The sequence below is a fragment of the Sminthopsis crassicaudata genome, chromosome 1, assembly GCF_048593235.1.
Source record: "Sminthopsis crassicaudata isolate SCR6 chromosome 1, ASM4859323v1, whole genome shotgun sequence".
Lineage (NCBI taxonomy): Eukaryota > Metazoa > Chordata > Mammalia > Dasyuromorphia > Dasyuridae > Sminthopsis > Sminthopsis crassicaudata.
In genome coordinates, this window is record NC_133617.1 from 627,132,987 (window position 1) to 627,147,942 (window position 14,956).

General features: G+C 37.2%; 1 protein-coding gene across 11 annotated transcripts in view; it reads left to right on the plus strand.

Moving 5' to 3' along the window:
- LOC141551272 (phospholipid-transporting ATPase ABCA3-like) overlaps window positions 1-14,956 on the plus strand; it is a 249,925-nt gene that overhangs the window by 169,190 nt on the left and 65,779 nt on the right. For all 11 annotated transcript variants that reach the window (XR_012484816.1, XR_012484817.1, XM_074282726.1 and 8 more), the window contains one exon: window positions 6,867-7,017. Coding sequence is in view for 9 of the 11 variants with exons in the window: in XM_074282726.1 (XP_074138827.1) it covers window positions 6,867-7,017 (151 nt within the window). In the remaining 2 variants the exon portion in view is untranslated. The remainder of the gene's footprint in view (window positions 1-6,866; window positions 7,018-14,956) is intronic.

The following is a 14,956-nucleotide window of genomic DNA, read 5'->3' on the forward strand; positions in this document are numbered from 1 at the left end:
CATAATGGAGTGCAAATTGGAACTATGCCCAAAGGACTATAAAATTCTGCATACTTTTTGACCTAGTAATAGCACTAGTGCATCTGCAGATTTTTTTAAAAAGGGAAAGGGTCTACATGTAAAATATATGTATATATATATATATATATATATATATATATATATATATATATATATATATATATATATCAACTCATTTAATAGAGACAAAGAACTGGAAAGGGAGAACAAACTTAACAGTTGGGGAACAGCTAGAATAAGTTAAGGTATATGATTGTAATAGAATAGGAAGAACTGTGCTATAAGAAATGACAAGATGATTTCAAAAAACCTGAGAAGACTTCTATGAACTGATTGATGCAAAGTGAAATGAATAGAACCAGGAAAATACATAGTAACATTACTATTGTATAATAATCAAGACTATGAAGTTACTTAGCTATTTCCAGCAAATAAATGACCCAAGACAATTCCAAAGGTTTCATGAGGAAAAATGCTATTCATATCCAGACAAAAGACAATGAGCTCTGACAAGAGCAAATTCCAAAGTCAATAGCCACACTAATTCAGATACCAGAGCAGAATAGGATCTCAGTTCTAGCTTCTGCCCTAGACTGAAGACTTCAGAAGAATAGTCAGGGCAAGAATTATAGCCAAAAGGGAAGCCTACAATTCTGTCACTGAACTAGCAGAGCATCACCACTGGCTGGTAGTTAAACAGCAGTATACTCAGTCCCAAATTCAGGACAAAAACTTATGTAGAGTACAGACCAGAAAGACAATGATCAGATTTTGCCCTAGAACATCTCACTTTAGGAGCACTGAAAGCTTGCTAGTCCCAAGAGATCCTGTAATAATATATTTGATACTCCTAAGAAGATAAAAGGACAAGCCCACATTTTTCTTGAAGTGTGCAGAACCAAGCCCTAACATAAAATCCATAGTCAGGAAGCAGCCTGGAAAAGGGGGGGGGGGGGGGGAAGGGAAGAATCTCAGCAGAAAACATTGTTGTAATGGGAATACTGAAGAAACAAATCTGGAAGAAAATTATTTTGAAATATCTATGAGTAAAGCCTCAAAGAAAAGCATAGCTTGGGCAACTTCAACTAGAATTTCTGCAATAGGTAAAGCAAATGGGTTTTTTTAAGAGTTTAAAATGTTTTTTTATAAATGAGAGTACTTGAGAAAAATTAGAAAAAAAATGAAAATTTTGGAAGACATAATTAGAAAAGAAATTAGCTGCATGGTATAGTATGTATTCAATCCTGCCCAAGCAATAAATCCCCAGAAAATTAGTATAACACTGATTCCCAAGACCCTCACTATGTATATTACATTTCTCTCTTCCTCCAGGATTTTCTGGTATTCTAAAAGATAGTGAAAGTATCTAGGCTCTTTGTCACTGACATCAGAATCCACCAATTTTGAGATAATAAACTGCCCTCTACTACAGATCCATTAGCCACTAATACATTAGTTTTTACACTTTCTAAAAGTATAATCACAAGTACACAAACTTGCTCCTCAACACATGTAAGTTATAACCTTCCTCCTTTTGTAGCATCTTATTCTCTGGGGAAGAAAACTCAGGATTAAATTCATAATTTAATTTGGTTTCTTTATATCACAATCCCATTTCTAAATTCAAAAACCCTCCTGTGCTTGAGTCCAAGGTATTCAGGCTTTCGGAGTTTTTATGCTAGCTGGCTAGCTATATTTCTCTGCCTGCAATCCTGAATCCAGTGCCAGGATAGGATTTCATGAGGACCTCCTGAAGAGTACCCGAAACTCAAAAAGACAAATTATAAACAACAGAAACATATATTCCCAGGCCCATTTCTCAGAAGCAGGGTAAATAAGTAACAGAGGAAGAAAGTTCCTTCCCTTCTCATTAGTTCAGTTCATGGCATCTTCATCCCCTATATGTAACTGATAAGAGAGCAGTTCATTGTGAATGAATTAGCTTCTCCAGTTTTAATGATCTAGACAGTCACTCAAGAGTTTACTCCCATCCATGTAGCAGGGGACTTGGGCCTATGTGTAACTAATCATTACATTAGAATGGACCAAATAGAGCCAATTGATTTCATGAGACAAAATATTAAGATAAAAGCAAAAGACTGAAAGCATAGAAAAATATATCTCATAGCAAACAAAAAACTGCCCTAGAAAACAGATCAGTAAGAACCATATTTAAGAATCAATCAGGAAGAGAGGGGTGAATGTAGAGAGAGTGAGACAGTCAGTTAAAATTGCTCAGATTTCTTACAGAATCTAAATATAAAGAATCCACCAGTCCCCTCTGAAAGAAACATCAAAATGAAAATTCCCAGGAACATTTGAGCCAAAATTCAGAACTTCAGGTCAAAGAAAAAATGCTGCAAGAAGCCAGAAAGAAATTCAAAGACCAAAGAACCAAAGTGAGGGACACAGTTTAGAATCCACCACTATAAAGAAGTGGAAAGTTTGGAATACTTTCAAAAATATTTCAGATATTTCAGAAGATATTGACAGATAGATAGATATAGATATAGATTCATAGAGACCTGAAAAAAAAACATATGTTTCTGTCTATATATGCTGACATTTAGGTTTATAAGCACAAATAACTTATTCAGCAAAACTGAGGATAATTATATAGGAGGAAAAGTTATCTCTAATGAAATAGAAGGTTTTCAGGCATTCTTGATGAAAAGACCACAGCAGCATAGAAACTTTGAAATGCAAACTTAGGAGTGAAGAGAAACAAAAAAATATAAAAATGAACAATCACAACATACTAGACAAGGATTAATTATATTCTATCAAGGGAAGGTGACACATGTCATTATCAGGGGTCATTGAGGTAATCTAATCAGACTCTAAGATGTGGGAGTAGTTCTTTCATCTTTTGATGATCTTAAATGAAGAATGAAAGTTAAAGGGCAGAGGAATATACTAGTAGGTGATAAGAGAGAGGAACAGAAGGTTAAAGAATATTATTTCACATAATCAGGGTCCAAAAGTAGATGTCTAGAAGCAGAAAAGGAGGGAGAAGTGGAAGAGAGGAAAGATCAGCTAATAATTCCATCTCACTTCTAAACTGTTAAAATGAAGGAAGAATACATGTACATACATAAACACACAAAGAGTTGGATACAGAAGTACATTTCACTCAACAGGAAACAGAAAGGAAAAAGAAGGAAGGAAGGGCAAATAAGAAAAATAGATTATTCCTAATCAAAACAAATTGTAAGGATATTCAAAAAAGTATATCTTTTTTGATGGGAATCTAAAAGGGAGTCCTTGTTAAAGAATGGCTGAACAAGTTATGATAAATGAAAATGATGAAATACTATTTTGCTGCCAAAAATTGAAGAGATAGCTTGAGAAAAAACCTGAGAAGACAAATATAAACTGATGCAGAGAAAAATGAACAAAACTAGGAGAAAAATTTATATAATGAAAACAATATGGTAAGGACAAACAACTCTGAAAGACTTAGGACCTATAATCACCATAATGATCAGCTACAATTCCAGAGAACTAATAATGAAATATACTACCCATCTCCTGATAGGTGAAGGCCTCAGGGTGCAGAATGAGACTTCTTTTTTGTATATGGCTAAATGGAATTTTTTTTGCTTGACTATGCACATTTATAATAGAGATTTTGTTTTTCTTTCATTTTCAATATGGAGGTGGGATGATGTGAGGGTAGGAGGAAGAGAAGGTGAATTTTTGCTGACTGAAAAATAAAAAGAAAAAAATATATAAGAAAAGAAAAGAAAGGATACAGAAAAAAGTTAATTAAAATTTTAAAAATCATCATTTCCTAAAAAGCATGATTTTTTAAAATGGTTGGACACTATGCTAAGAAACATTAATGTAAACTCATATTTATTAGAACCAAAAGATAAAATAAAAATGAAAAGAATTCATCTATCATTTGGAAAAAAAAATTTCATGGTTAAAAAACCAGAGCCTCCAAATCAAAAATAATACCGTAAGCAGCCAAATGAAAGAGTTCACGTATCAAAGAACCACAATTGGATCACATGAAACATGGAAGTTTCTACTATTAAGAGGAAATGGTGGAATAAAACTTTTCAAAAGGCAAAAGATAGAGAACCAAAAGTAACATACCCTGCAAAGCTGAGTATAATCCCATGGAAAATGAACCTTTAGTGGAATAAAGGACTCTCAAGTATTTCTAATGGAAAAAAAAGAGCTAAGTAGGAATAAGTGAAGAATTAAGAAAGCTTCTTGATGAAAATGAAAGAAGAGTGTATAAAAGCTAGCTTGAAATTTAGCTAAAAAAAAAAAAAAAAAAAAAAAAGATCATGACAACTGGCCCCATCACTTCCTGGAAAATAGAAGGTGAAGAAATGGAAGGAGTGTCCGATTTATATTTGTGGGCTAAAAGATCACTATACATCACTTCTGAAGTCATGAAATTAAAAGAGCTTCTGTGGAAGGAAAGCTGTGGCAAATTTGAACAGCATACTAAAAATCAGAGCAATCACCTTGCCAACAAAGGTTTGTATATTCAAAGCTATGGTTTTCCTAGTAGCAGTGTATGACTATGAGAGTTGGGCTATGAAGAAAGCTGAGTGGCACAGAATTGACATTTTTCAATTGTGGTACTGGAGAAGACTTTTGAGGGTCCTCTGGATGGCAAGGAGATCAAATCAGTCAATACTTAAAAGAAATTAATTCAGACCATTTATTGGAAGGTCAAATACCAAGGTGAAGCTTAAATACTTTGGCCACATAATGAGAAGATGGGTGGGACTCACCAGAAAAGATCTTGATGTTGAAAAAGATTGAAGGCAAAAGAAGGAAACAAAAGAGGATGAGATGGATAAATAGTATCATGGAAGCAACAAATGTGAGCTTGAATCAACTCTGGGAGATAATGGAGGTGGGAAGGACCTGGCATGCTATATAATCCATAGAGTCATAAAGTTAAACATAACTCAGAAATATTTCTGAGTTAGATTACCTCAATAAGTAATAACAACAAAGTAGTAATTTTGAAATGCAAACACAAAAGTCAAGAGAAACATAGAAAGGTAAATGTTTTCAAGCAATTAAAATAGGCTCTATGTTAATGAAATACATTCTTTAAAAGGGAAAATGTGTTGTTAACTATCCTTAAGAAACCTTAATGTTATCAACAAGTTTTGATGTAATTAAATAAGAAAAATAGGAACTGGAGGTAGATTGATTCTGTTCTGAAGTTTTTCAATGGGGAATAAAAAGGGAGCGTAGAAGGAATATTCTAATGTGGAAAGAGGAAAGAAGAGGATGAAACTTAAATACTTAAATAATAAAACTTAAACATAATTAGGTGCATGAGAAGAAGAGTATGCAAATATGGAAAAAAAAGTGAGGGCATCACATATCAAATGACCCTCTTATCTGAAACAGGTTAAGGATAATTGTATACACACAATTGTACACACACGTACATGCAAATAATGTGAAAGTTTATCAAACTAAACAGAAAGGGAAAGAAGAGAGCTGTTTAAGAGGGAGAGTAATACCAGGGATAGAATAGTTGCAGATAATAGGCTTACTGATATGAAGGTGTGATTAAAAGAGGAAAAAGGAAAAAGTTCTAAAATCTAAGGTTGTACTCATCATTTGAGGAATGGGTCAAATCTTCAAGTCAACAAACATTTATTAAGCTTCTATATATTAGGCAATGTGCTAAGCATTAGGGATACAAGGAAAGCCAAAACAACAACAACAAAAGCCATTGTCAAGGAGCTCACAATCTAAAGAACAAATTATGGCATATTAATGTTAAGAAATACTACATCATTAAAATATGACCAAAAAAATATGATTTCAGAGAATCTTAGAAAATATGTATTCATGTAGAATCGTGAAAGAAGAATCAGAAAACAATTCAAAAAGAAAAAAATAATGTGACTTAAAAACTCAGGAAAGATTATGTAGGAGGAGACATAATTTTTAAAATTAAAATAGAAAGCATTGTAGCATCAAAAAGAATCTAAAAACAAATAATATGAAGTCCAGCAACCATTTTCACATCAAACTCCTTTCTACATTTCCTCACTGGTGCCTCTTCATTAACCTTTCTGTCATCCAGCCTTTTCAGGAGAGGGAATAGTTCAGTCATTTACAGTGGATAATAGAAAACCTTTTTGGGCAATTCTTGGTTTGTGTTGGCCCTCATAATATGCCTCAGACTGTCACAAGAGTCTTAATTGTCTCTCAGGATTGGCTCTGTGCACAACTCTGCTTATTCCCAGTCAGTTCATCTTATTCTACCACTTCTACCAAAAGGAAAGGATTTGGATTTGACTGACTATTCCGGAAAAATACTTCACTGTCTGCCACTTATTAGCAGAAGTGGAACTGAGGGGAGAAGACCTCCATCTTCTATGTTCCCAAAGGCCCTTTTTTCTTTTCCTTTATTTGGCTGTCATTTTTTTCTTAATTCCCCATACAAACATATTATGCCATACCTTACACACACACACACACACACACACACACACACACACACACACACACACCCCAGAATCATATTCAGAACCTTCTCCTTTTTGCCCTTAAAGCTTTTTTGGACGTATAGTCCATCCTTCCCTACCTAGATACAAAATCATCCTAAAACATTATGAAGAATACAGATCCCTTGTTTTTATTATGCCTCTTATCCTGTAATCCAGCTGAGTAATAGGAGACAAGAGTGAGAAGCAAAATCAAGAAGCACCAGAGATAAACAGCTTATGATTGCAATCAAATTGCACCTCCTATAGAGACAACTTAATTTAAATAACTGAAGTCCAAGAGTGATGTAAGGAAGGGAACTGTCAAAATGTTTATTTAATTTTTCATATATTTTCTTTCAGGTGCAGGATATCATATTATCATGGTGAAGGACAGTGAGTGTAACATAAGTAATATTGAAAATCTGATTTATGCATATATACCAAATGCTTATTTGGAGAGCAATATGGGAGCAGAGTTATCATTTATCCTGCCTAAAGAAAGTGTAAACAGGTATGAAGGATCCAGAAAGAACAATGCTGATGGTTTTTAGTTGTTCAGTGTTCAAAGTTGATTTTCTACTATAGCATATACTCTGGGGCTTTTCTCCTTGAATCCACTTGTCTTATATGAACCACCCAAGTTGCATCTTCAGAGCTCAGATGGTTAATTCTTATCCCCTGTAAACTTCGAGAAAGCCCTAAGGAGTAGAGAAGAGATATATTTCCATTGCTATATCATATATAAATATGTATGTATACACATCACCATGTTTCTTCTCCATTATTGTTAGGTTTTTACTAAGTGCTAATGAGATAATGAGATATTAGGTTCTTACTAAGTGCTAAGTCAGTTTGGAGGTGTTTGCATTGAATTGTTAAGTACTGACTTAGCACTTAGTAAGAACCTAATATCTCATTATCTCATTAGCACTTAGTAAGAACCTAACACATTATTAGTTGATATAAATGAATCAGCCAAGATTAATTTTAAAAGGAAATAGTGATACAGTTGGAATGAAACAAACCCCCCAAAATCTATAACATACTCTTCCCACATATACATAAGGAGTCTAGAGAAAAGTGGGATTAAGCTTAGAAAGCACCTGTGACAAGGGATAATTCAAAGATTGTAGAAGTCCTTTTGCTAGGATTCTCAGAATGACCTCCTTAGATTTTGTATAACTTTTCTCCTGGGCTCAATATAGATCCTTGAATTTGCCTTTCTTCATTGCATCCAGTTTGGATCCCAGGGCAGACACTGTAGCCAAAGTCCTCTTCCAACCTTGCTGATGATGGATTTGGGGAGAGGAGACCAAAGGCCTAGGCTAAGGGGCATTTCTTTCTCTCCTACCATAAGAATTCCTCTCAAGGCTTGACTAGAAGTTTCTACTATTCAGCTGCTATTAGATACTTAAAACTCTGGCCTATTCTTTTGTATGACCAAATTTTCTCAACCAGTTCAAACATTCTTCCTTTGTAAATTTACTTCAGTTCATCCAGTGACATTAAAAAAAAAAAGAACTTTTTTTGTGCCATATCTAAAGCCTATGATTAATTCAATTCAATCAAAAAATGTTCCCAATTTACAGTGTCAGAACATGGCATCTTTACAGCTTTAAGGTGGGTTGAGTAATTTGATTGAGTCAATCTCCTCCTAGCCTTATGCTTTCCTCAGGTCAGAATTTGAGCCTCTAGGTTCCTGTCACTGCCCCTTGTGACTTTGTTACTATTCCCTTGGCATGTGCAATATTCATGGGAAAGTGAATCCCTCTAACCTGATAATCATTTGGAATGTTGGCTCATAAGGATAGTCATAATAGATGAAATAAAGTCAAGGGGTTTGAATTAGCCTCTAGGTGTCACTCTACTCCATTTGTTTACTTAGTTCATGGTCACAATTAAATCCAAACATCTCTCCTTACCCCAAACATTACATCTTACAGAATTCTATATTTTCACCTAGTTCTTAGATTTAATTCCATTCTGGGAGATTAAATATTGATGAAATATTAAAAGATGAAACTTAACTATTTATAACTTTGGTTCATTGCTCCTCACCCCTTAAGGATATTATACTGTCTGATATATCTCTCCCCTCAAGAGTTATATATTCAGACTTTTAGAATGTTTGGGTCATGTTGGGACCCTGTCTTCCCAGAATCAGCCAGTGTTAGGATAATCAAAAGTCTTTATTCTTGGTCTTTTGTGGTAGAGGTCAGGGGATTAGATCTAGCAATCTCCACACCTCCTTCCTCTCTCTCCACCACCAGGAGAATGCTTCAATTTCCTCCTCCTACTCCACCCATTCATGTCACTTCCCCTTCTTTGTCCACATCCACCGATCCAGCCAGCACAGAATAGTTGGGGAGGATCATCCTTCAAACATGTGAATAGAGAATTGTCCAATTGGCAATTAGTCTCACGTGCTCCATTATCCAAGTGCATTTACTCAGTTCTAGCCCTTTACATCTCCGGTTTTCTTTTGTTTTAGACCACAGGTGGTGGCGCCATCCCTGACTTCTCAGGGAGGTGAGAACCCCAAAAAGGAGGTGATCACGCCCCCCTGACTTCTCAGGACGGGAGATGAAAGCGCTAAAAGGGAGGTGATCACGCCCCCCCCCCCCCGACATCTCAGGAAGGGAGATGAAAAGCACCAAAGGGAAGTGGGGATTGCTAGCGGGTTTTTGGGTTGAAGGGTCTTATTAGAGACAAGTATGCACAAACCCATCAGCATGGGAGGTATTACACAAGCACAAAGCAATAACGCAGAGGCTATTAGTGATGACTCTCCCCACAGTCAGCGCAGACTCGATGTGGTGTAACAAGTATGAATTGTACATGCAAGTAGTGATATAACAAACAATATGAATCAACATGGTATTGCAAGAGACTTCCAGAAGTCTTACAAGGAGGGTATGTAAACATCAGTCACACATACGCCTTCTTCAGCAACCAAGAGATAGTCCAAAAACCAATCTATTGTCCATTGCTTCACATGTTAGGGAATCCAATGATCCCCACAGGTTTTTAAGTCCTGCAACAGTCTTATGATGTCTCATAGAATCCAATGATTCCTGAGGATTTTGAAGTCCAACAATTTTTGATGTCCATGAGTCAAACGCCATAACTGCCAGGCTCTTTCAGTGGTGGGCACAGTCAGCAACAGAACCACCCAATGTTTCTTGGATCTTCACCTTTGTTTCAAGGGTCTGCTCCATCTCTCTCCGATGGACAAGGCGAATACAGCTCATTGGCACCTATCTGATTCCTTCTCCATCTGTAGAGATACAAGCAAACCCTCTCCCCTAAGCAGTTAACCTATCTGGTCCCTTCCATTCACCACTTTCTGGATCTCTCCACATCACCTGGCGATTATCTAAAGACAGTGGAGCTGCTTGCACTGGACACTGCCCTTCCGGTGGGTTATAAAACCTGTCTGCCGGAGCCAGTGCATCTTTGTCAAAAATTAAAAAATTAATGGTATAGAGAACTAAATTTAGAAGTCCTCTAGGGTTACCCGTGGCTCCCCCTTTCTTTTGTTTTTGGAGGAGTGTCTTAATATCTCTGTCTCTTCTCTCTACTATTGCCTGCCCTTGAGGATTAAAAGGTTTGCCTGTGGTATGTAAAATCTTATACTGTGCACAAAAGTGTGCAAAGTGTTTAGAAGCCTATGCAGGTCCATTGACTGTTTTATTGCTTGTGGCACACCCATAATTGCAAAAGCTTGTATAAGGAATTCAGTGACCACTCTGGCTGTCTCTTTTGCTGCTGGCATTGCAAAAGTGAATCTTGAAAAGGTGTCTACCACGACGTGGATAAAAGATAGACAATCAAAAGACTTATAATGAGTCACATCCATTTGTCAAATTTCATTAGGTCTCAAACCACGAGGATTCTTCCCTGTAGGGAGTGTAGGAGTGTAGAAAGGAAGGCAAGCTGTACAGGCTTTTACTATGCTCCTAGCTTCTTCTCTTGCTATTCCAAATTGTAAATGTAAAGCTCAGGCAGCCTGATGATATTTAGAATGAGATTCTTGTGCTTCTTGAAATAAAGGAGTACTGGCCAGCATGGTTAGAAGGCTATCTGCCTTTGAATCACCATCAAAAATAGGACCTGGAAGTCCACTATGGGAGTGAACATGCAAAATATAAATCTTACCTGGATGCTTTCTCACTTGCTCTTGAAGTTCCTTAAAGAGCTGATATATATTGGAGGCTACAAATTTTATTTGGGCTTTGGCAATTCTTTGTACCACACCTACTGAATAGGCCGAATCAGATATTATATTTATGTCTCCCAGATAATAAGCAAGAGCTAGAATGATTGCATACAATTCATTCTGCTGAGTGGACTGAAAAGGAGTTCTGATTACTCTCTTTATAGTTAAGTCACAAGAGTATACAGCACAAATATTATGTTTGGATGCATCTGTAAAGATAGTTGGTCCTTTAAGAGGAACTTTAGAAACCTTTTCTTCAAGAATCCATCGCCAATTATGTAACAGTCTGGTTATCTTTAATGGAGACCCGTGTGTAAAATTTGGAGCCATGGCTAATAAAATTGCCACTCTGGGATGGTTTCACAGCACACATTAACTTATGCATTAGTATAAAAGGTGTATATCTTGTCAGGTCTTATCCCAGATAATTGTACTGCTCACTTAATGGCCTTTAATGAAATTCTAGCCACAAGCACTGGGTAAGGAGTAAGGCTTTATTCTGATTGTGCTGAGAGGTTCACCCACTCTATCACATTGTCTCCTTGATGAAGGACTGCTGTGGGTGCTTCTTGTGTAGCAAAAACTAATATTTCCAAGGTTTTTTGAGAGACTCTTTCAACCACATTGGATAAAGCCAGTTCAACTTGTCTCAAAGCATCTTGAACTTCTTTTGTAAGCTGGCGTGGTGAATTTAAAGCACTGTCTCCCCTTAAAATGTCATATAACGGTTGCAACTGACAGATAGTCAAGCTTAACACAGGATGCATCCATTGGATATCTCCTATCAATTTTTGGAAGTCATTTAAGGTGTTTAGCTTCTCTGTTCTTAAGGAGAGTTTTTGTATTGTAAGCATCTTGGGATATACTTCATATCTTAAATATTGAAAAGGAGCATGTCTTTGAATTTTTTCTAGAGCTATGTGCAATTTATAATTCCTTAGTGTTTCTATGGTTTTTTTGTAGACATGCTTCTAACATTTGTTCCTCAGGTGTACATCCCAATATATCATCCATGCAATGTAATAACATTACTTTTGGAAATGCTTTTTTTACTGGAGTAAGAGCAGCAGGAACATACATTTGACATACAGTAGGGCTGTTTTTCATTCCCTGTGGCAAAACTGTCCATTCACATCTTTTATAAGGCTCAGCTAAGTTAACGCTGGGCACTGATAAGTCAAATCTTTTCAATATCCTCTTTATCTAGAGGGATAGAATAGAAACAATCCTTAATGTCTATAACCCAAAGAGGCCATTCTCTAGGCAATTGAGTAGGAGATGGAAGTCCAGGTTGAAGAGTTCCCATAGTTTCCATCTGTTCATTTACTTTTCTTAAATCAGTCAACATCCTCCATTTTCCAGATTTCTTTTTTACAACAAATACTGGGGAATGCCAAGTACTCTCAGGAGGTGAAATGGTCAAGCCTACTGTGCTTGGAGGCAAGGGATACATAGGCTGGAGAGGAACAGATTTCACCTCTCCAGGGAGTATCTCAGTTGTCCAAGCTGCATACAACTCTATCCTCCCTAATTGTAGTCCCTTTCTCCCATCATGTTGCTTTCTGGCTGATTGACTATATAATCTCTTCCTCCCATCAGATGGCTTCCTGGCTGATTGGTCGTGTCTGAGTATTGGACTTCTAGGCACTCTCTGGATGTGGCATTGGCTGCCATCATGTCCCAAGTGTTTTTTTGCTTGGAGCCCTGGAGCTGGGCCCCTCATCCCTTTTCCCTGAATCAGTCTACACTCTGATGCCCAATGGAGTCCTCTGTTGCATTTTGGACATGGGGTAATTGGGTCTTGTTCTCCCACTCTGTTTTCTCACTCTGTCTCTATGCCAACGTTGAGCTTTCAGATGCCCTACTTTTCCACATTGAAAGCATTGACGAGTCTCTCTGGAAGTCCCTTGCCAAAAGGGACCCTGTCTTCCCATGTTGGGATCTTGGCTATAAAAGGCATTTGTGCCCACTGTGGCACAGCGTCTTATGATCTCCTCTAAAGGAGCATCCTTATGTAGTCCTAGTATAATCCTTCTACAAACCTCATTGGCATTTTCTTTAGCAAGTTGCCTTACCAAAGTGTCTGTTACTGTATTTTCACCATTAGTCCATATGACAGCTGTCATACATCCCACAAAATCAGCAAAGGGTTCATTTGGTCCTTGTACAATTTTTGTGAAGGTCTCACCCTTGTCGTTTTTACCGGGGAGAGAAGCCCATGCTTTGATAGCAGCAATAGCAATTTGCTCAAATGCTGCTATGGAGTAATTAATCTGTACTGAAGCTTCTGCACAAGAACCTATATCTGTTAGTAGGTCGCAGGTGATTGAAGTATTAACTCCACTTTGACTATTTTGTTGGGCTTGAATCCTACAGAGCTCACTATATTCAGAAAGCCACAACAAATTTGTCCAGGTTCTAAGAACACCCTTGCAATGTCTTTCCAGTCACAAGGGGTTAAGACTTCATAAGCCAAATTCTGTAATAACATCTTAACATAAACTGATGTAGCCCCATAGAGAATACAAGCTTTTTTCAGGTCTTTGAGGATGTCTATATCAAAAGAAATATATCTTCTACTTCCTTGGCCTGAAGAGTTAAACTGTTGAATTACAGGAAAAATTTGAAGTCTGAGATCACTATGTATCTCCTTTCCTTCTTCTGCCGCTTTAAAAATTGCTTTCTGTAATCTAGTTATAGGAGTTGGTGATTGCTGGGGAGGAGGTGCTGATGATATCACCACCCCTCCCACTACTCCTCCTCCCTCCATTTCTGAAGGTGGAGTTGATGTGGGCCTGTCAATAATCTGCTCTCTAGGTGAGGTTGAAGCTTCTTCAAGAAAACCAGAATCATCACACCCTGGATCCTCATTTAAGTCCCGTTGCCCTCGGGCAAGATCTTGAGATTGCTTACCATCTTTCTTTTTTCCCTCACACTTCCTCCTCTGTCCATTTTTAAAACTTTTCCTTCTCCTACAACTTGCTCGATACTTTAAAGCTAATTGAATTACGTTGTATATATAAAATACCTCTACAGAAATTGAATGATGCCCATTTTTTGTGTGGAATTCTTTCAGTTGAAGTCCCACTAGCTTCCAGTTATCTACACTTAGTTTTTCTTCCTCTAAGAATCAAGGGGATGTGCGTTTTAATGTCCCCAAGAGTTTAGCAATCTGTACCCAGGTTACAAGTAAACTCTGCTCCTCAATTATCTTAATTATACACTCTATAGCACCACTTCTGGGTGGGGCTAGAGCTGGGGTTGGAGCAGGGGCTGGGGCTGAATTGGCTGAGGTGAAGGGAATGTCTTTAGCTAACATCTACCCCATTTCAGCTATAACAGATTGATGGTTTAGCCCTTAATAAAGTAAGTTCCTTATTTGTCTATTAAAATATTCACCTAATCTCCTGGTCGCCGAAGGACTTCAGTGGAGGTAGGGTGCTTGGTCCACCTTGGAGGCCAAATGTTGGGACCCTGTCTTCCCAGAATCAGCCAGAGTCAGGATAATCAAAAGTCTTTATTCTTGGTCTTTTGAGGTCACTGTCAGGGGATTAGATCTAGCAATCTCCACACCTCCTTCCTCTCTCTCCACCACCAGGAGAATGCCTCAATTTCATCCTCCTATTCTACCTACTCATGTCACTTCCCCTTCTTTGTCCACATCCACCGATCCAGCCAGCACAGAATAGTTGGGGAGGGTCATCCTTCAAACATGTGAATAGAGAATTGTTCAATTAACAATTAGTCTCACATGCTCCATTATCCAAGTGCAATTACTCAGTTCTAGCCCTTTACAGGATCACATAGCTTTAATAATAAAATTAAAATGCAAAATACAATATAAGCTCATCTCCCACCCCAAAAAAAAAAATCCACTCCCAGGAACTTGGCATTGAAAAAAATATTTCCTGAACATATTTTCATGAAAAATGGAAAGAAAAATTGGAGAGGGACATTTTTCTCCTTTTCAGCTCTTAGATTAAAGCAAACTTAGATAACTAAATTCTCCGCAATTTAGCAATCAAAGACTTCAAACCCTCAGCTGATTTTAAGTAGCACTGGCTGTTTCTCATTGCTCATACTGCTGTTATTGGTCTCTGCATCCCTGGAACAGCCTTTGTCCTCCAGATGTTTGAATCAGAAAGAAAAGAATTACTGTATGTATGCATGAATGAAAAAACATTAATTAGATGCTTGCTAATGAAGCCCTAGGTTCTGATTGGTTTAGAAT